The 23,749-nt window shown below is 37.7% G+C and overlaps 1 protein-coding gene across 2 annotated transcripts in view; it reads right to left on the minus strand.

The window, feature by feature from the left end:
• The window catches only part of NFATC3 (nuclear factor of activated T cells 3), a 74,736-nt gene that overhangs the window by 40,909 nt on the left and 10,078 nt on the right, over positions 1 to 23,749 (minus strand). For both annotated transcript variants that reach the window (XM_055726832.1, XM_055726830.1), the window contains exons 2-3: positions 16,512 to 17,643; positions 5,111 to 5,273 (exon numbers count right to left, since the gene is read on the minus strand). In XM_055726832.1, coding sequence (XP_055582807.1) covers positions 5,111 to 5,273; positions 16,512 to 17,643 — 1,295 coding nt within the window. The remainder of the gene's footprint in view (positions 1 to 5,110; positions 5,274 to 16,511; positions 17,644 to 23,749) is intronic.

Raw genomic sequence — 23,749 nt, forward strand, 5'->3', positions numbered from 1 at the left:
CACTTAAATAAACTAGGTTTTATTTATCACTTCTTTAATTTTTGATCTTACAGCTTTCTTCAGCTGTAATACTGTGAGTTGTCCATATTACATGATGCTTCCCCTCCTCTGTTACTGAGAATCAACTACAGTAAGAATTTTCCTTATGGCAGAGGAATTGATGGACGATTCTATCCTTAAACCCTTCGCAACGTGGCAAAAAGACACTTACAGTACAGGCAAATTCTTAATAGCTATCACTGCCCCAAAGTTGTCATGCATGCACAGGGCACCAGTGGATTCTGTACAGCACCTGTTGCAGACACATCATCAATTTTAAAATAAATTACCCTTATCATCGGTTCACATCTAGAACAGGTTCCCACTGTGGTACACGGCATGGCCACAGGACCGATATTCCTTCTTGCATACGGAATGGTGCTAACAAGTCAGCGGTTACCCCAGCAGTCCCTCGGTATATCACATTGTACAGTTACCAGGAAGAGTATCACGTAGATCACCACCTCACTAGTAGCAGGACAAAAGATAAAAAGGAAATACTTCTTGCTCTGCACAACACAGTTTATGGAATTTACTATCAAAAGATATCATTAAATTTAAAATACTTAAGAAAACTCAGAAAATTGCAGAAGTTGATATAAGTACCAGGAACAGGAGTATACAAAACAAGTTTGTTCATTTTAAAAAAGTCACAAACCCAAAATACACAAGTAAAAAAAAAAAACAAACAACACCCAAAACCCAACTATCCCTGAGAGACCCTTATTGTGTGCCCACCTTCTCTACAATTCTCCTGTGGTTTTGATCATAAGCATTATCCAAGTGAAGTCTCATGAAGAACCCTAACCAATTTAGCCAACAGTAAAAACTCATTCTAGCAAGTGGTAAGTTTTTATGTACGATTTGACCAATGGGAAGGGTGGGAATTTCAAGCAATGATGATCTTTCCTTTAAAGTCATATGAAAAGTCGCAGCTATTTGCTTTGTAGATGGGTAAAGTACTCTAACCTACTCAATTACGACGGAAAAGGCAGACAGTGCTCAGAGCCTTTCTGTGTCTCCTGACAATGCAATACAAAATTTCCACATAATCTGGATGACAAACTTTCAGCATGCCACCCTTCTCCTTGCTAACTATTCTGCCAAGTTTTTTATTCCTTCCCTGTGAAAACTGCCAGCACTATCTTGCAGATTCTCTACCAAGGTAAAAGAAATTGTTCCAGATGACATGGATTAGCTGGAACATACTCCCAAGAAAGCAGAGATTAAAGTGACAGGAATCTGCTATTTAGAACATTTTGCATTAAAAAAGCTGAAAACAAGAGCATTACAGAATTTGCTTCCTTAAAGTCAATGGACTTACAAAACAAAGCACGATACTCCACTCATTTCTCCTCACATTTGGAAATAAGCTGATTAAACATCCTCACAACAGATGATGCCAAATTTATCAGAAGCTTAGTCTCCTAGCAACAGGTATGGTACAGTATTAGTAATAGATTAATGACATGCACTAATAGATTAATGGCTTGAAGCTATGCACTGTCTTAAAATCTTTAGTTTAAATAATACATCAACTGCACATGCAGAACTACAGAGGTTTCACAATTCAGAAATTAAATACGCTAGCTTTCTATAAAGTAACGTACAAGAGTAAAAGAAATTGTGTAGGAAGAAAAAGTACACAGGCCTTCAGACAGCCAAAGATGCAGCAGTTAGACTTGATGATCATTATAGGTCCCTTCCAACTGAAATATTCTATTCTATTTTATTCGCCCACATGCTTTCTTGTCTCTGACACTAGTTAACATACAGTTATTTCACACAAGAAAATTGTGCGTACTCTGTTGCAACGCTCACACACATGGCAGTGACTGGTATAAACCAAAGAGCAGCAAAAAGAAAAGGCAGGAACAAATAGTAATGAATATCTTGAATTGGATTTGCATAATAAGCTTCCAGAAGTGCTGGAAAAGAATTTCACTTTTGTATTTAAATAAAGTAATTTTCATCTGGTCGCAGCTATTTAGTATTTACCTTTCACACCAAACTTGGCCCTTAGCATATTGTTTTTCCCAGCAGTGAGTAAAAAGTTAATACAAATCGATGTTTTGTTTCGTAACAACTTCCTCTCTCCCATCAAGCATTAATTTCTAAACCAGCTGGAAGAGACCAAATTGCAAAATAGAGTATTGATTTGTATTTGCATTCATTTTAATTTAGAGAGGCATAGTACAATCCATGTGTTTAAAGCATGAGACTGTCAGACACATAAACACTACCCCCATTTTTAAAACCAGTCTTATTATAGCAAGGTATTTCACAATGGTAATGCAAATAAATAGCTTTTAAATCGTTGGTGTAATTCACATAGATCACAGATCTGTTTTTTCTAACTTGAATCTGGTACTGCAGCTTAGAAGCATGTAGTTCTGCAAGCAAAAGAAAGCTTACATACATTTGTCAAATCTTATAAACATCAGGAAAACAATTTCCCTTAATACAAACATTAGTGCAAGATATAAGCACTCGGGGTGGGGGCGTGGGGGGGAAGTAAAAAATTAGAGTGCAGTTCACAAAAGCTCAGCAGAGACTTGTATATCCGCTAAAATCTCTCAAGTTTCTGTCCTCATTATGTGTTAAACTTCAGTGCCAGCACCTTGGCTTGTGAAAGTTCTGTCTACTTGTTCTCCACAGACTAAAGCAACACAGGAAGAAATGTGTCCGGCCGACCTTCAGATTCCAGCCCAGTCCTGGCAGCCTCAATTTTCTCTAGTTTGCAGCACAGACTTTCCTCATAAGCACCTGACCCTTGCCTCTGCTGTGCTGAGAAATCTAGTAGGTCTGACAATAGGAGAAAGTTGGAGCTGGTTAGACCATGCTATTGTAATGAGAAGGAAAACATTGAGCAGCTTTGTAGACAACATGAAATTTGGGTGAACAGCTCAGATTAAGAATGGAAATGGAAGGACAAGTAAAGACATTCAAAAAAGAAGACGGAAAGCAGATAATCAGCCTTTTTTTTGAGGGAGAGAAAGGAAATATACAAGGTCTTAAGAGAAAAAAAAGGAAGAATGAAAAGAGTTCAAGGTAGATTATCAGAGAACAAACAGTTTGATAAATAGCCCACAGAATATGATTAGGAGTCAGACTGAGAGAAGAAATTCATCAGATGAAGAGCTTGGAGGGAGGAGATTGCTTAGGCAAGGAAAAAGTAGGTAGTCCAAGACATTTAAACTCTGCCTGTACATCTTTATTTATATAGGTATAACATTCGAGCTGTTCCAAAACTGATGTAATTACAAAGCACGACAGAATTCACTGGCCAGAGAGAAGGCATAAACTATAAGGAGAAAAAGCAATAACATATTTGTACTACAGTATGAGTAGGAGAAAGAGAATGGGGACTGATTATGTCAATCCTATTAGCACTTTGCATCTGGTCTCAAATAGTAATGAGTTACTTCCAACTACTGGAATAGGATAAACACATCAAATACATTTTAATGTATAGACTGCTATAGTTAAAGATTAAGCACTGAAACCCTGACTGCCATTTTTTGAAAAGAACAGGAAATACCCTGAATTTGGGGAAAAAGACAAACCCTGCTGTAACCTTAATGTAATCAGACTAGTATTTTTTTCTACTACTTGTCTTATAAAGATCTTATAACTCTTGTCTGATTTGACTTACAAATGAAGCATTAAATTTTATCTTAACCTGGTTTAGGATGAAGACAAAGACCATTAAGCAAGATTAAAGTGACAATTCAAAAAAGAGACATTGCTTTCACCCAAGTGCGGCAAACTGATAAATCAAGGCACCTTAAGAAGCCCCACAGCCCCTCAGCACAACCTTCCCCATGCCCAGTGGATGAGGGTGGGTTCCCTTCCAAGCTGCACGAGCCAGTTGGCACTGTAGATATGAAAGGAGACAGCAGTGACTACCCCTAACTAATCCAGAGCCCTTCCCAGCACACAGCAAGATATTTCTGCACAGACCTGAACTCTGAAAGTCAGCAAGGAGCACAGCACAGCTTGCACACACAGTTACACCTACAATGCCAAACCCACGCATCTTTCCCTCCAAAGAGTATGATGGCAAAGCTAAAGCTTTCTTATGAAAGCCAAGCCTAATTTACGACCTTATATTTAATCCTGAACTCAACAATAATTGGATGGTGTTTGCAAAGTATTTAAATAACACAATTTAGATGCCATTAGCATTTGGAACATTTGGCAATAAAGAACCCAGCCACAGCAACAGTTAATGGCAGGTACCAGTTACCAAGAGTCAGACCCCCACCCTCTGGTCAGCCGGATGAGGACCGCTGCCTGCCCTACTGCATTTTCTTGAAACTGACTGAAACTGTTCTAAGAGACAACAGAACTTGCATGATTCTGTTAAGACAATGGAAATCATGTCCAAAAAAAAAAAAAAAAAGAAAGAAAGAAGTAAGTCTTACTTGCTGTTACAGATAACCAATCAAAATCTAATGAAGCTAGGTGACGCCTTACTTTCTAAGGAGGTAGATACCATTAAACAGCGAGTAATAACCTTTGGTTCATGCTAAAGGAAGAGAACAGTTCAGTTTAATTGACTCCAAACATTTAAGTGAAATGTTAACAGAATTTATGGGTTTCCATTTCACAGAAATAACCTAACGAAAAAAACAAACAAGAGGCATTTATAGTATTCAGAAGCCGTCTCAACACCAAAAGATGATCTCTGATTCAAATGAAGCTATATTGTATTTCAGTATAGCTCAAACTAATCTGTTATGACCTTTCTTACCTGCCCCCATGCACACTCCTTCCTCAAAGTTCATGTTGAATATGTTTGAGTAATGCACTATTGCGCTGTGAATCCATTCACAAACATAGAACTGCACAGAGCATAAAATTGTGATATGCACTGTAACTGTAGTAAGCTGTAAATCTTTAAACATCTAAACCCAACTTTTGTATTGAACAATTTACATTTAAAGGAGAAAAATCTTACCCAGGGAGGACTGTAAGCTTCACACAAGGCAACAATTCACAGCATTGTAAACAGCACCAATTGTGGTTAAAAAATTACCTTCCATTCAAAAAAAGGGAGACTTCCTACCTTCACGACAGGGTGTCCTCCAGTAGATGCTTTTACTGCTCCTCTGCTTCCTTCTGTTTCATAGTGAGCTCTGTGATGAGTTTTAGGCTGGACTTCTATTTTCAGTTCACACTGCCCATAATGACTTGGTAAAGGCCAGTCAAGGGGTGGCAATGAAGATGTGCTGCAATCAAGACAAGCGCGCTATGGTTAATGAACTATGCCACATGGCCACAGCACAAGCAAAGTAACTTCACTGTAAGACACAGACAACGATGTCACTTTCCTAACAAATGATAACCAAATAAGAATAGCTAGTAGCCTAAAATTGTTACTTGACAGTTCCAAATTTTTGCTGGTTCATTAAAATCTTCCATTAAGTATTTCTTTTGGGGTTGTTTGAGTGGGATTTCAAAAGAAAGGTCACCAGTGCTATTCTATAATGCCTTTATATGACTTTTTTATCCTCAAGTATATCAGCAAGCAAATGTTGTTTAGATGGAACAGTGTAAATTCAATCTGCAAGTCATTAAGTTTTAACTCTCTGCATTATTATCTTCCAGCCTGTTGTTTTTGTTTTTCAAAGATAGTTAACGAAGCGCAGTGCTTACCAATCGTTCAATGAACACTATATGATGATCCAAATTTTTAAAGCTAGCGGCCCTATCTGGGTGTAAGGACTTACTGCAACAGACACCAAAGACACCTAAAGTACATGCTTAGCTTATCCATAGATTATATTCACCCTTACACACAGCAGCAAAGTCACTTCAGGGAAGAAGGACAAAACACAGTTAATAGAAGTAATATGGAAGAACCTCAAAGGAAAATAAATCACATTACGTCACCAACGTTTTCATACCTACCCTTTTACCTGCACAGATTTATAGACTTATGATTCCAGTAAGGTGAACAAGTCACATTCAAGTCAGTCATTACATGGCAGAACAAATTAATTTATGAACATTTAAAAGTGAACATTCATAGCATCACATATCAAACAAGGATATTTACAATAAAAATAAGCTTTTAGTAAAATAGTTTTGTACTACCTTACTCTGACCAACAGGGAAAGCAAATTATGTTTTAAAGAGATGGACAAATACTGGTTTGTGTTGTCATCTGAGAAAGCTCAATTCCATTTCACAGGAAGTCAGGAAAAACCCACCACCAATCCATGCAACTTTCCACAAATACAAATAGCCACAGGTCCAAGATAAACTATATCTTCTGGAGAATTTTAGCTAAGACCTATAAAAGACATCCACAATTGAGAGAGAAGATAATGTTTGGACAGAACAAAAAAAGAAAAGAAATCTCTGTCTTTAGCAAGTATCTGGATGGACTTGGGCTCAGCCTGCAGCACCATGTATCTACCTTTTACTATAAAAATCCATGTCACTAAGCATGGAAAAGAGGAAGAAGAAACAGCACCACTTGCTGGCCTCCTCCTACAGAACAACCTACAAGCCTGTTGACCTGCTGCTTCATGGAGCACCTCTACTGTGCGGTTCAGGAGAGAGCAAACATGACAATATAAGCCTTATCTCCTGAAGCACCCTTCTGAGAGCAATGGGAGGAGTAAGTATTTCCCTTTCTTCTTCCCGAAAGGAAGGAATGTAAGCAATAAATCATCCCACAAGCATTCAGCGTACAGCAAAGACTCTTCTTCCCCCAGTAAGGAGGTCTGATGTCTGGTCCTTCCACAGCAGTAGTATTTACTGGGTAGGAGAGGACTGCTGATGTCAGCAATAGAAGAGGAAACTGACAGGAATGCAGTATAAGCCCAATCCTTCCAGATACTTACCACAGGCCAAGACGCACTGCCTAAATGCTACTACTGGCTATCAACTAGACTTTGCCATTCACTTTTATAGCTACTGAAGGAGGACTCAAGTCTTCAGTCTGAAAAAGGAAAGAAAATGTCAGGATTAGAAGATACTAAAAGGAGTTTAAAAAGAAATGTAGCATGCAAGAAAATTTTCTTTAGTATTTCTGGAAACCTGTCTCCCCCCCCCGCCATATAACCAAATATTCTGTCAAAACAGTTACGTCAACACACTGAACAGATACGATCCCCTAAGAGAACTTGGTATAACGCACACACCACAGACTGTATACCAATTATTGGGAGGCGTTACTGAAAACTTAATAGTAAACTCAGTTAAGAAAAAAGTATTTGTTGCTTTTGATCACTCTCCATACAGCTTCTCAGAGAGGTTTAGTCCTTCTGCAATTAACTAATAGAAATGTGGCACAAGCTGTATCAGACTCCTATTATCTCCTGAAAAAATATTTGGAATACTAGAACAAACACAGAGACAGGAAAATAACCAAGTCTCAAGATTTTGTCATTCTTTGAAAACAAATACAAAATATCAGCATGAGAGAGCAAGCAAGCACACAACATATGTGCAGATGCCTAAGACATCAAAAAATTGGAAAGCTTTCAAAACACAGTTCTCCAAATAAATTACATAGCCTTTGAGGCTGTGCTGCATCAAACTAATGTCTCCTAGATGCAGCAGGCTAGAGTTACAGCTGCTTCCCTTTGGAGTTTGATGTTGGATACCCAAACTGTTATTTCTTTCTTAATGTTTTTCTTGCTGTTTCCATCACCCTCAACTTCTCAGCAGCAGTGGAATCTTAGAAAGTTTTAGGGTACATGGTCATGCACTTCTCTGCCCTGTGAGGCTATCAGTTTAATGTATTTCTGCTTCCACATCTCCCTTTCACTTTTTTTTTTTTTTTTTTTTTTTTTTTTTAGATAAATGCTGATGAACTAGATCAGTGATCTAACATTATTTCATTTGGAAAGGTGAATTTTTTAATCCTATTAATTTACCAGGGCCCCAGTTGTCTATACAGCTTCTTCAAATAGAACTAGTGGGAGGGAGGCAGTGGGAACTTCCTAGCCAGCACTGTCACCTTCTGCAGGTCACATGCATCCACAAGCTTGGACACTAAATAGATTTAAAAAATATTAGAATACAAACTCTCAAGTTGGTTTTTTTTTTAATACTGTGTAGAAAAGGCTATCATGTCAGTATTTGGGGGGCAAAGATGTAACAAGTTTGCATATATTTTGAACACTTTTCAATATGAAGTAACACTATTTCGGTACCAGATGCTGAATATGGGAAAGTAAGTCTGATGCCGCTAGCTGTACTGCATTTAAGGATCTGTTCTCAAGAAAATACTGTTCAGTCTCCACTGCTAGGTGAGGATCAGCAGAAAAACTGCTAGACCTTTAACTCACCGCAGTTTTTTTTATCAGTGCTGAACTGTGCATTGAACTCCAGTGATCTCTGATAGTTTGGAACTTGGCTAAGTTCAAGATTTAGTGCTGCATTACTTTTAAAATACCTGGAACGTGTTTAAGAATAAGCTCAGCTGCTTCAGAAATGAGCAAAAATTTGGTGTTACAAAAGGATTTCTGTCTCCCCCAGCTTACACACAGCACAATGGCATTTGCATTATCGATAAAGCCATCTAAGTTCGCATTCAGAACCCAGATTAACTGCTGAATGTTGGGTTCCTTGATGTCATTTTAAATCAGAAGACTGAAAGAAATAACAATTTTTGTTATTTAAATCTCCTCACTTTTCAGCCTTGATGGGGAGGAACACATTTGTAGACACTTCCACATGTTTCATTACAAAATTTTACCAGGTTCATTGCCAAATTACCATTACAATAGCTTGTGACTTAGTCTTCTACATAAGTTTCTCTACTTTTTTGTTTTCTTTAAATGAGTAAAAACCTTATAAACGTTGCAGTGAACTACTAGTAAAGCACCAAATTACGTGTCAGGAAACAGAAATAATGAGTGACAGTCATTCTAGAACTTTCATTAAATCAGATCTTAACACGCTGTTGAAACAGCACCAATCTGTAAACCTACAAACGTCAGGGTTGGACTAGATGATCTTTAAAGGTCCCTTCCAACCCAAACCATTCTGTGATTCTTCCAGTAACACCAAGGGAGTTGTATAGTTTGATTAATGCAAGCCTCCAAAAGCTCATACTCCTATCACATCAAGAATAAAGGCTTCAGGGAACAGCAGCTATTAAAAGAAACTCAGAAGGAGGGTAGTACCCTCAGCAGAAGCCACTGCATTTAAAATCATCACTTCAGTGATAATTTAACCAATATTAATTGAACAGATCCCTTCTGACTCTGCCTCTCTCACAGGAAGCGACAAACCCCAGAAATAAGGCTGCTGGTTTGCATTTGGCTGTGTCCCCACAGCAGTACACGTGGGACAGAAGGAAGAACAAAGCCTATGAGAACCATTACAAGTAATCCAGTTAAAAACTTAAAACAGTTACTTTCCATTCGTAGCGCTCATCCTGGGTAATTCATGGGATAAGTAGCTGGGGCTCTGTGCAGACAAACTGCTAAGCGCTGGTACCTCAGCTGAAGCACGTGTGCCATGAGCTCCGTTTTAGTCTAATGCTCTCCTGGACTCCTTGCTTAGAAAGTTTTTGAACACAGGTGGAACTGATAGAAGAACCCATTTTAGCCACTCTGTATGAACATGTTCCTGCCCCTTTGTAGTCACTAATTCTAGTAATAACCTTTCATATATACCCACTAGGATCTCAAGATGCTTCTGAAAGTTATTTCCTTAGCTGGTTGAGATTCACAGATCTCCTAGAGTGATTCTTTTATTATTTCTTAGTTGCAGCAAAAATAACATTTTCCACTTGCAGCTCCTCCCAACACATCAAAAGGAAAAAGCTCACTGACCATACAATGGATATTCCACATCTTTTCCTCATCCCAAATTCTTGCAGAGATTAACCAACAGCATATCCTGTGACAAGTCAGTGTTGCAATGCAGCAAACCCCTGAGAATCTCAAATAGTAACTATGATTCAATACCGTGGTCCTTTTCAAGAGTGCTTGCAGAGCCAAAATACTGCTGCAGTTGCTCTTCACTACCCAGAACAAAACAACATTTTCCCCGTAATTCTGGAGTTAAGAATTCTGAGGCCATTCCAGTTGCCACAGTGGCTTATCAATAGACTTTTTAAATACTGTTGACACCAAAAATATCACTGTTCTACTACTAGCAGACCCACAGTTAACTAGGCTTTCAGAGTACTGATTCAGTGTACTGCCAAGTAAAATCCATATTCTATCACTGCAGAACAAAGTCGAGAGCTGGATCACATGTACAGCACAAAGGTCCCATAATAAACACTACCTGAATTTCTCCGAATTCATTGATGGTGTGTAAACAACAGCCTAGCGTATTAAAAATATAAGAGGTTCAAAGTTCTTTTGCTTGTCTCACTTAAGTGGGTCCTTATCTTCAAAGTCAGCAATTTGCAAACATTTTCACTTTCCAGCTTTGCTAATGTAGCATAGCTGGTGTTATTTCTATTTATCAAAATAAAATGGTAAGTACTTAGCAGACTAAGTCTGCCTATAGTCCACTCACATTGAAAAAAAATATTATTTTTAAAGTTAAAACCAAAGTTCTAATATTTATGTTAAAAATAGAATCTAATTCTATTCCTCTCTACTTCCCAGACTTCTGAGAGAAGAATCCAGACAAGTGAAGAAACGTTTCCAAGTATTCAGCAATCTACCACTATATGTAAACGATTTTTTTTTTCCTCCTGACAGAGTAAGCAACATTGTCAGCAATCCTAGATTCCAGCAGTAACTGCCAGGTAAAATAGTTTCAAGTTGCCATTAAGTATCCATCATTTAGGAGATTCCTGAGCTGTAAATACATCTATCAAAGCACGTTTGTTCATCACCACTGGAACAAAGAAACTACCTGATATCACGCACTTCTCAGTGCTCTAGATTAGATTTGTGACACAGCAGTCTGAAGACAAACATCAGTTTATATAGCAGTTTTTAAATCAATGTATAATTCTCTAAGAATTTCATGAGGGAAGACACAGTAGAAGAAACTAGATTTCTGACCATTAATGAATATTGCCTGGTTATCTACCAGACAGAAAATCACCATTTGTTCCCATAAAATGTTTCAGGGGTTAAAGAAAGAAAGAAAAAAAAGAATCAATGACCCATTAATTTTACTATTCTGCAAAGTGCCTGTTAGCTTAAGACAGATTAGATTCTCCAGATCTGCTTTAGAAAACCTAAAACTTAAGTGTTCCACCAACCATTCATGTTAAAAGCCATAAGCTTAAAGCAAAAGAAAACAAAACAACAAACCTAAAAGCAGAAGTTGCATCATCATTGACCATTCTAACTAAATGCCCCATGTTACCTACATCAGTGCTGGCCATGTCTGTGATGGTTGTTAACTCTGGAACACTGTAACCACGGTTGTTAACACCATAAATGTTGCTGTTCTGTTATGAGTTGTACTTTTAGTGACAAGTCCTCCCAAAGTTATGGTACGGTACCGGATTAATTGCTCAGTACCGGTTTCTGAGTCATCCCTATACTCTTTTTATTCCCCTTGATGAAGTTTAAAGAAAGTATTGTAAAACAGACTTTCTATTTATTTATTTTTTTATTTTTTTTACTTTCTGGAAATCTTATGACTGTGAACTTGTTTCAGAAAGATGGATCACACAGAAAATCTATATACATTGTAACTGAGAACATTAACATCTGTAAAACAAGCACATGTATCACTTCAAAATACTATTTTGCTACTGATCTTCCTCATACAGCAGCCTTCTACTTGAGGAGGCTGACTGGAATCTAACAAGAAAATTTTAATAAAAGGGATCAGTCTTAAAGAGCTTCCCAATATTACATGGTTTCATAAATATTTACTAAATATTGAATAGAAATTTCACAAAGTTTCAAAGACTTAAGAATACACTTAAGATAATTCACATGCACATACAGATCCTTTTCTGATGGTGCCAGATAGTATGAGCAAGCAGATCAAATTTAGATATTTGAATATGAATAGACTTTATGAAGAAACACTTTCTCTGGTATTCTTCTAGACTATTTATAACCTATACCGACACAGGCTATCTAAGAAAATGAACTTGAAGCATCTATGTTTGCCTTCCAACAGCCAATACAGAATTTGGGAAAGGAGTGAAAGAAAGAGAATCCAATAAATAAAAGAATCTGAAAGAACTTTAAAAGACCTATTTCTAGGCTTTTACATAAGGAGATTTAGTGGGAAAAAACCCACCAGCTTAGAACTCAAGCTCTAACAGTAGATGTGCAAGAAATAGTCATAAAATCAGCACCTTCATGAAATGCTGGGGTACAAGCACATGAGGAGGTCAGATCTACTATCACTACATTAAGATCCCCAAAAGAAAGGGATTTTCCAAGTGGAGGGTGGAGGGGAGGGAAACATGAGACACACAGATAAGGTCAATTCTTATCCCTTATCCTGGGAGAAGGAAGAAAGTGGTAACTGAAATAACAGTCATAAGAATAACAATGTAATTAATCAAATTATCAAATAACTTCATTGCTGAATATTCTGTAAGATGACCAATTTATTCTGCCATTGAAAGAGTGCTCATCTGCCCAGGTACTTGGTTAATGACATCACCAACAGATACCTTCACCATTCCCAGGTACAGAAGACACTACCCAGTTCCTTTCTACCTAACTGAAAGGAGTCGTTGCACTGGTTCTGCCCGTTGCCACTTGCCTAGACTTACCTTTGGCAAGGAAACAGAAACGTGACTCAGGGCACAGAATACACACACATATTTTACATGCTGGCAGATTATGAGTTTCTGTGACCAAATAACAAGCTGTCATGTAACAAGATTGTTTGGCTGGCATCTGAAATATGACTAAAATGCTCAAAAAGCATGGTACACATTTTAAATTTTTTTAAAGTATTGCACACTTACTGAACATCAAAGAAAGAAGGCAAACATGGTCAGGACTTCACAGATAAACTAAATTACAGATGTACAAAACTTTAGATGGCATTCAGAGAAGAGTGTGAGGCAAGTTATCCCCACTTCTACCAGGGGTCGGTTTATTGCAGCTGGGTGTGCACACTGGTCACAGTCACTTCATATGCATGGAATCAATACTCCGGTTTACTACATGCACTACTTCGTACTTGACAATACAATCAAGACATTTTAAAAAGCACATAAATTGTTATATATATTGTAATATTATTACAACTAACATATTACTATATAGAATATGTAATAAAGATATAAATTGCAAATAATATCTAACTCCCTATGACAACTGTGGTGATCACTTTTGGTCACTGTCAAACTACTTAAACAGTGGATCTTCTTACATTTCAATTTTATTTGTAAGAGTCAACTTAGCTCCCCTACTTTATAAGCATCAAAATCATAAAATATTATATGACAGAATTAAATGTTTTAACATACTGAAGATGCTTACTCTCATAGCACCCGTGGAACAGGCTACAACTGCTAAGTAATTCAACATTTCACTGAGGATACAGCTGCCATTGCAGCCACTTCCACTAATTCAACAGCCAGACTACGCTTTTGGCAGCAAATGTATACAGCGTAATAGTTTTATTTATTTTACTTGTGAATAAGTGTAGTCTTTATTGTCTTCTGCCCGTTTGCCTATTTTGTATTTAGACAAGTTCTTCAGTGCCAGCTTCTAAATGAATTGACATTTGTAAAAAATTTTTTACTTCTTAATGAAAACGGTAAAATTGATTTTTACTTGCTTCTGCTCAGTTCTCCCCACTACAACAGGAAACCAGTTTAACTGAATATCCATTTTTGTAACTATTTTGGTCATCCCACAAAAGAACCATAGATCCACACCCCATCTTGCCACATGCCTATACAGTTACGTGCTTTTTACCCTTCAGCAGTGCTCACTTTTTATGAACTATTTTATTTAGCCTGTGAGCTAACAAAAATGCCATGTTAGGACTCCTGAGTACCCTACATAAATACTATACAATTCCAAAATATACAATTAAGGAAAAGTACTTATTATTTTAGTTAGAATAAAAGGATTCTAGTAACAGTCTGAACACCTTTTATTAACAGGTGAGCAGATTTAAAAAAACCAACAAACCACTTCAAGACAGTTAACGTATCTGTCAACACAGTAGTTTCAGATCTGGTAAAACAGAATTTTCCAGCTAGCAGCTTTGCATCTTTACTGCTCAACTTCACATTCATAAACAGTTATGCAGAAGAACGTTAGAGGGGGAATAAAATAATAATACTCCCACTCACTAAAATCAATACATTTCTGATGAGAGGAGAAATTAGTATCTGTGGTATGCAATTATGCAAAAATGACAACATGGCTGAATAAGCATTGTTTAAATATATTTAGATATTAACAATCTAAACTGGTTGAACTAAAGGATTTATATAAAACAAGTTTTAAAATTAACAGAAGTCTAGTATTAATAAAAATGAGCCTTGTATGTGACACTGATGTATGAACACACAGGAATACGTTCAGCAGTAAAACTGCAAAGGTCATTGTTAGAACTCAGATGAACACTGGAGTCTATTTAATAGTACCCATTAAAAGTTACCCTTCTACTATCAAGCTCTTAAAGCTATGATTCATTTATCTTCCATTTGTTTCAAGGATGTTTCGCTGTACCCTGAAAGTATGGGTTTGTATTTCACCCTTGTGTGTTTGTAACTTCCTTCATCAGTACTTAATAGCAAAAGTTACAGCTGAATTTTCTCCATTAGTTCTCTGCCTGTAACACGTGGGAAGGGTCAGCTGTAGCAATCTTTAAGAGATGACTAAGTGCTTCTGTATTTCACAAGATGTACACCCCAAAAATATTCACGTACCCAACAGAGAACGAGAACAAGTATTCTAAAACATTTTTTTCCAACAGGCTTGTTCATCTGACAAGTCATCAGGAAATAATACATCAAGACATTAAAATGATGCACGAATGATATCTGAATTTGGAACAAGGCACTAGGAAAGGGGAAATACACACAAACTAGCATGTCGCCGTGAAAGCTAGCATTGACTTTTTATCAAGTTGTGCTTTTGAGGGAAGTCCCCAAAAAAGAATACCTCTTCAGTAAGCTCATCTTACTGGACAACAGTTAATTCTAGTTTTCTGCTAAGAATTTAAAACTGAGTGGCAGGAAAAGCGCCTCCTATAGAGCATCTCTGAAACTTGGTCATAAACATTTCTTCACTTTGCGGGAGGAAAATGCTAAAACCATGAATAATTTCTAAGCCATTCTTTCTAAAATTAGAAATACAGATTGTGAAAACAAATGCTTTGCAACGATGATTTTGCAATAGAAGAACACTACTTTGTCATCAACTTTTAGGACTTAAACTTTGCGTTTTTCAAAATAAAGCATATACGTGGAGAATCCTACCCTATATTCCCCACACACACACTCCAAGCAAGAGTAATCTCTTCATCCACTACATCCTTGAAGAGCAAATCTTAAGCAGTGCCTGTGGACAGAATGATACTATTTTAATCAAAGTTATTTTAAAATCAATATAGACTAGCATGGAAGCACTGACATTTAAACCTATAATATGTTTTTTATACGGATAATTGTGCTTTACAGATATTAGTCTAATGTACCTTTCTTGCAAAGTGTCCACACAAAAAACATCTGCAGCTTCTTCTTCCCAGTACCTCCCTACCCCTTATTTTTAAAAGCTAGCAGAGCAAGAAAAAAGAGTTCAGCAATCAAATGAATAACTTGAGCTGAGTAATCACAGCATCTGTCCATCCAGCAGCAACGTTGCTTAAGGAGTTTACATTTCTACTCCACCCACTGCATTGTACTGGCAAAGTGATTCCAGAAGCTATATGGTTGGAATATAGCAAGTTTTTCCCCCGATGAACTAATTCCCTTTTCTGAGCCTCCACAACTCATTCTGCTAGCACATGACAGGACTACAAAAGGAAAAGAGCTAGTTAACTCAGCACCACAGTGGTGGCGATACTCTTGGAACTGCAGCCTAGAAGTTAATTCTTTCTGGACCATTTTCAGTATGGCATGCAAATATTTTTTGCTATTCTAATTCTAGAATTCTACCAGCCCAAAGCAGCAAGTAAAAACAAAAGCAAATAAACTCCCCATCTCTTCTGTCTCACAGTTTTATAAAATCACGTAAGTCAGGTTTCCCTAGCTATACTAAAATGTTAACTGCTCAGATTAGATGGAAGTGCAAAGCATGCACAAAATCTGCAGGCTTTCGATTCAGCTGGGCTTTGTGCATGTGCGCAAACAAACTTTATTTAAATAAAACTAATCCTATATTAAAATACATCTACTGTATTTTTAAAAGAAGAAAAAGATGGATATTTGGTCTCTCAAGTTATTTTTTCCCAATTATATCATCTACCTGCCTACAAGAAGTTTTCTTAAGGAAGTCTTAATGCACCGCTGAAATATAAACGCATTCATATGCCTATTTAAAATGCATTGGAGAAGAAAAATGGGAGGGGAGGACCTTCTAATCACTTACCGAAATATAGGTGTGTGACCAGGCTTTGGTTTGTTCCAAGTAAAGTGCGAAGGAACAGAAAGAAATTGGTCTCCGGGCAAATCTTTTTTCAAGGCGTGCTGAGTACCAGAGCAATCATCTACTGCAGTTTCAAGGGATGATGATAAGTTACCCTGTTCTTCAGGACAGTTATCTATTTTTCCCGATAAAGTGGCAGTCTGATCCTCTGAGGTCTTTCTTGTTTTTAGAGGAATATCAGTCTCTGTACAACACTGAAATGGTGAAAGGCCAGAATTAAGGCCTTGTACGTTATGGATGGAAGTGTTTAGCCACGTGTCTTCAGTTATGCTTCCTCTGGGAGAATGGCCAGGTGATGGAGTTGGAGAGTGGTGAGGAGAGAGAGAACCAGCATAGCAAATCTCAGCACTGGAGTGTCGTCGTTTCCCACAGGGAGATGTAGGTCTTGATGAGGGCCTTGATGTTGGTCTAGGGCTTAGCCAATTTTCATCTGTAATGCTAGTTCTAGGCGAATGACAGGGTGACTGTCTAGGTGACAAGGCATGCCCAAATCCATAAGGCTGCTGCCAAGATTCATCATTGGGACCTCGTGGAGAACCACCGGGAGATGCCAAAGGAGAGCCAAGGGTAAATCGAGCAGCTGCTTCATTTAGCTCTGAGTCTACATCATCATAAACGTGGGAAATGGATTCGCAAGAGGAAGCATCTGAAAACCAACTTCTGGACGAAATGCTGCTGGCGGGGCTTGGACTGAGGGATGATTCCCTATATGATGGCTCAAGAGGAAGATAGAGATGGTCCCGTGAAGGCCTTTCCATATACTCATTTTCAGTGCCATTTGTGTGCAATTCATCTTCATTGGCTTCAATCCCCTGATGACAGTTAGGTGAAATAGATGTAATTTGAATACTAGGGCACTCAAAGGGCTTGGGTCCACCTAGTGGGCTGTACTTGGATTCTGGTACCTCACAAGTTCCTTCATAGTTCTTATGACTCTGAAGTCTTGTAGGTGGTGACAGAGGAGAGGAGTGAGACTGCAACCCATGGCGAGGAATACAAATTGGCTGATTTACAGAGGATGATGGTTGGTCTACATTAAAGATGTATATGGACGCACAGTCATCTGACTCAAGATCTGAAAACAAAAGGGGGGGGGGGGGGGGAGGGAAGAAAAAAACAAAGAGGAACAGAGTCAGAATGTAATACTTGGGGAAAAAATGCCATAAACAAAAACCTTTGTTTCCCAGGTATAGCCTGTTTTCAACATCTTGGACATTTCCCATTACAGTAGCCACACAAAAGAAAACCAATTCTTAATTTAAGATTTTCCCCAGCCATATTTACAGCTAAATAGGGCTACAGTATAGTATTCTGTCAGAAATCTTGTTTTCAACCAGATTCCACGTTTTATACACATCTTCAGTGGTTGAAAACATAATACACACAGCAAATGGGTTTATAAATCTTGAAAGGATCTAAGCTGGAATACTCAATTCAAACTTTAATTTTCATAACTACACTCCATTCATAATTGAGCATTTTTGATCATAATCCATTAACAATTAATTTGTGACATGAATAGGAAGGACTATGATACTTTCTGCAAGCCCCCTACTCAATACTTACAAGCACTGAAATATCACATACATAATATTTATCTCCTTTAACACTAGAAAGCATCTTACAGTGACTCAGATTTCAATGAAGATTATAAAGAACTAAAAACATTCAATCAAAAGAGGCCTAGGAAAGATTATTATTAAAGATACGAAGAACCTTATTCCAAAGATATTTTTTTGGTTGCTTAGAAAACTCTAAAGTGCTCACCCCATAGAACAGCATTTCTCAAGTGCAATCTCGCAAAGTTTGAGCACAAGTTGTTCAGCAAAAAACGCAAAACAAAATATTCTCAGATCTCACTAACTTATCCAAAACACAGGAAATATTCCAAAGAAAAACAAGCAATTGAGAGGGAGTGCAAGCCCTGTTAACAAAATCAGCAGCTTTGTCTCACAGAACCGAAGCAGATTTTCTTGCCCCACTTCTTAATACTGAATTAACTGCCACTATGAGACATTTGTCCAAAAGGAGAGTAGAAAACACAGGTTTCTTTCTTACTTTGTAACCACTATGCTTTCACTCTTGTTTTCTCTCTCCTTGTAAAGTAGACCCTTCTCAATATTTAAGTATAGAAAGTAAGTATGCAAGAGACCTCAGGTACTTCACTAGTCTATCATCTAGCAGATGAAATTAAATGTACTCAGACCACTCCCATTAGACACTGAAACTACTCTCAACACCTGTTAACAATATTGTCTCTGCAACCCAAGTAATTTGTTTTAATGCTGAATCACTGAGAGCTTTTGACCCATCACTAACATTTAACATAATCCTTAAAATTATACAGTTTCTAGTGCTTTGTATATGGGGTTTTATTTTTTTAAAGTATTTTTTTTCAGTAGTAAGGGAATATTACACAGACACATAAACATTTCTGCAAACTAAAATGCTCCTATGTCAAATGTGACAGTGAGGCATCAAGTTCATACTATCATTTTCCATAAATCCAGACTGCATGACATTAATCACTATCAAAACTGCATTTTCCTATCCTTTCACTAGGATAGCAAACATTTTAAAAACACTTTTATTGAGGGTCTTCCTTTTTGCCATTTCCCATAACAAAACATGAAATGCTGACAGTAGTGAGCTACAGGTTTTCCCCATCTATTGGTACATTCATGTGCAAGATCAAATGCTCTTGCTTCTTAAATCATTAGTATTAGAAGCATAGGTCAACAGAAGAAAAATGCAATCCTAATAAAAGCAATTATCCAGCTTCTCAAAATTTAGAAATAAAACAGTTACAGGTACAGAAATTTTGAAATAATAACGTTGTAGGAAAAGAACACTTGGAATACTTCAAGTCCTGTGTGTAACCATTTACTGTCATTAACGGCCTTAGGAACAGTAGCAGCACATTGTGCTAGAACTCTCACCGCTGCAAAGAGTCTTATTTCTCTTGCAGCAATAATCATGAAATCTTAAAATATTTAAGACAATTTGTCCACTTTTGATGTCACTGGGATTTACAAAAAGCAGATGTACATTCAAAATTTAAGTTTCAAGAAGCTGAGATGGAGAGATCAGCCTAGCACAGATTTATCAACACCAGCTAGGAAGAACTTGGGGGAAGAGATGCAGAAGGCAGGAGAGCACTCTTCTGACTCGGGCTTCTTTGGTCCCTCTCCACGAAAAACAACTTCTAATGAGTTTGGCACCGTGCTCTGCCATTACCCCTCCTCAGCAGCATACACACACACACTCAAAAAAACAGGAAGCTAGAAACCTAGAGTAAGAATTATGCATCTAATGAACACCAAATCCCAAAAGACTGTGGAAACAATATATTTTGAAGTCCAAATCATGCAAACCATTTTCAGATACAACCAATAAACAAGTAGATATATTTTAGTTTTCACACACAAACCCTCCCCGTTACAGTCATGTATTAAAATAACCTGTTAGTTGCTCATACAAAGGACAACACTAAGCTTTAAAAATTCTGTCGTTAATTCTACTAGGCTATTTACCAATAACTATTTTTGTACTATTAAAGACTGTAGAGAGAATTCAGTCTGGAAGAGCCCTCTAACCTTGAAGGAACTAGCAAACATACAAAGATGAATGGAACTTGGATGAAAGAAATGGGGGGGAGCAGGACAACATGACAGGACTCGCACAAAAAAACCCACCACCAAACCCAAACAGCTCACAACCCTTAAGATGGAAAGGAGAACAGCTCAATAAAAAAGTAACGCAGGGCTTCCAGAAAGCAGCAGGTAAACAAATTCAGGGGAGTCTCACAACAGGCAAGTGCAAAGCAAAAAAAAAAGCTATGGAGAAGCCCAAGGGAAAAAAATGGAGTTATGGAAATCTGGTTACTTAATAGGAGAGCTATTACATCCAAACAATCCTACTGGGGGAGGAAAGACCGTAAAGCAGCGAAGCTGGCCAAGTCATGAGGCCTTCACTGACCGTAAAATATAAGAAAGAAGCATTCAAGAAACAGAAACTAGGTCAGATTACTAAGGTAGACCATAAAAACTACCACAAGAGCATGGGGGTAAGATGCTACGATAGGACAGACAGCAAAACACAAAGCCCAAGAGAAGCAGTGCCATTCACATCAAAAGCCTACCATGACCCTGAAAAGGCAGGTGTGTTAAATGCTTTTTCTCTACTTAAGTCAACCAAGTAAATTGATAAGAAAGTTAACAGCAATGCAGAGTAAAGAAAACTGGACTAAATAAAAGGTTAAAAAGTACCAAAGAAGTACGGGCCAATAAGTTTAGATTCAGTTTTAGAAGTGGTATTAATAGCTTATTTGTTCCAGTAAGCATTTAAAAGGAGACAGGGAAACAAAACAAGAAGTCGATGTTTGCAAAGAACAAAATCGCGTCAAACAAATTTTGTTTTACGATCAAAGGAGGTCTTCTGGATAGCTAGCACAGAAAGTAACTCAGCTTTGTTTTAACTTAAGATTTTTAACACTGCCATGCATGGAAAAGCCACTCTGTCTTCAGAAATTTAGCAAAGCTGCCTTCTCCACCTGCTGAGATCAGGTTTACTACCGAGTGATCACAAAAGTTAGCAGATGTTCTGTGTTCACATAGTGCATATAAGCTATATAAAGCTGCAGACTTGCAATGCAATCTTACATCAGGCATCTGTGTCATCCTTTATCAATGAGAACCAGAAGGTCTGTCACTTTGACTGTACATTTGCTACTGTCTGGAAACAGACCAGTCTGCAGAAGCTCCTGTTCAGTATTAAAACAACACTGGCTCATCCCTTACTAAGCTGCTAACTACACTTCAACGTAAGCGGTCTAACTGGAGAATATAATTAAATAATATCCAGAACAACTGCTCCTAAAGTACATTTTGCTCACTATTTGCCATATCAGACTGCATATTCAGGACTAGTAATGCTTGCCCACCAGTTGTTCGCTCCTCAGCGATGTGCTGGCACATGCGTATGTGCAGCTGTGCAGCGAGCCGGATTTCTCCACAGAAGGAAGGTCAATTACTATCAAATGTCTGAACACAGGCCCAGGGTTTGTAAGCGCATAAACAAACAGGTTCAGACAATAGGAGTCGGTATATAGTACTAAGAAAGCGCAACACAGCCTAGGTCTTATAAAAATGCTACTGTGAAAAAAGCATCAGTAATCCAAGGCCTTTAAATAGCATGAGGAAAGACTTGAGCATTGCCACAGACATCATGTGTGTTCTCAGGCAAGTCACATAATCTGTCTCCACTCCCAAACCCTAAAAAGAACAACCACCTCTTCTTTCTCAGTTCTGTCACGACCGTTACCACTATCTCTTTCTGAACGTGATGGTATTAAAGAATGCCACAGAAATATCTGCCAATAAGAACAAAAAGCATAGGCAGCTCCATTTTTTAATTTCATTATCCTACTGATTTGCAGCAGTTAATGTATTTTTGGGGATGAAAGGCTAGTCTTAATCTTCACAAAGAACACAAAACACCCAATAGTCAGTTTTACTTTTGTGCATTTAAAAAGAAAAATCAGAGTGTATACCATGCTAAAGCTCTATAATTGGATATTTAACTCCAGTTCTCTGCTGCAAGCTGTAAATTCTCCAGATATGCCTCCTACAAATTTAAACATAAACTTAAAAAACACAACCAAGAAAAAAAAACCCTGAAAGATACAGCAATGCATTAGTTTATAAGCAGTACAACTGACTAGTAAGTCACCAAATATGGGACTAGTAAGGTATAAATTGTGAAAACAATTCAAGTAGCATGGTAGAGCAGGGGAAGGCACATCCTTATAGACCAAGTTCAGCAACACACAAAACAGTGTGAAAGTTTAAGCTTTCAGAAAAGGATGATTTACAACAACTGTCACTTTATGAAGCAGTTCTCCCTCTTCAATGATTTTGTGTTCTGTTTTATGGCCATATCAGATTACGCAAAAAGGATAAAAATAAATTTTACTTCTGTCAATCATGTACACTAGAGGCAGCTCTGTCATGTCCATCAGAAGTTCATTTGTTTACTTGTGTTAAGAACACTGGAAAGGTACAAGAAAAACAATGTTCTCAATAGCGGGAGCTCATCAATGCAGAATAATAATGAAGCTGCACTAGTTTAAGCAATTTAAACAACAAAATAATACAGCATATCAGATGTTTACAACTGACACTGAATAAAACAGGAACATGCTGGGTCTCAGGGTGTAACTACATGTTGTGTTTTTTTCAGCAGCAACTACCCTCCCACACAGGCTCACACACAAAGCAGGAGGGGAAACGAGAAGAGTGGTATTTTTAACCCAGATGATTTTGGCAATCAGATTTGCAGTGCACCGACATAAACACCTGTATATACACAACTGACAGGATGGCAAGCTTTAGGACATGGGGAGAAGTGAGCAACCAGGACAGGAACTGCAGGTGTTTTCACCATAAAATAAAAATGTAACATGCAACTAAATCCTCAGGCCATAGCCTGGTATGCATTTAAACTAGAATGGCTGTCCTAGTGTACATCCAGCTTCAGCCTGAAGCAACAGAATTAAGCTCTGAATAGGGAAATAACAGTAATGAAATTTTATTTGGCTTGTAAGAACAAACTAAATAAACATGAAAATCAAATGGATCTGCTCAAGTCATAAGCACGTTTCAGAAAATTAGGTACTTCTGTCACAGCAAATGGAGTTAATCTCATTTGAGGTTTTTTCCTTTTCTTACAACACCTACGTTCTCATAATCTTTCATAGCAGAGTGCTTTGAGATACATCGGTAAAAAGTGACGTACAAAGCAGGTAAAGAATCCAGCTTGTAACCATAAGATTCAACAAGAATTAGTCATTTAAAGTTCAGTTACAAGAACAGAAAATAGCAACAGAAGTGCTAGGCAGTGTTTACACCCGTGCCTTCTCCCGCTCTCCTGGTATTTCTGGTTGATTATGAAGCATGTATTTATATGAACATTTATAGAGCTTGTCATTCAGTATTTAAGAACTATTCCTTAATACTCATAACAGGTTAAAAAATATTTACTTTTTGCTTTAAAAATCTGTAATTCTCCAGGGTCTTCTTTGCTTCCATTTTTCTCTGTGGGTGTGTCAGTGAACAGGGCACAGTATTTTACTGCATAACACATAAAACAGGAGCTGTTGCCCTCCAGTTTGATGAAGCCTC

The sequence above is a fragment of the Falco cherrug genome, chromosome 14 (assembly GCF_023634085.1).
Source record: "Falco cherrug isolate bFalChe1 chromosome 14, bFalChe1.pri, whole genome shotgun sequence".
NCBI lineage: Eukaryota > Metazoa > Chordata > Aves > Falconiformes > Falconidae > Falco > Falco cherrug.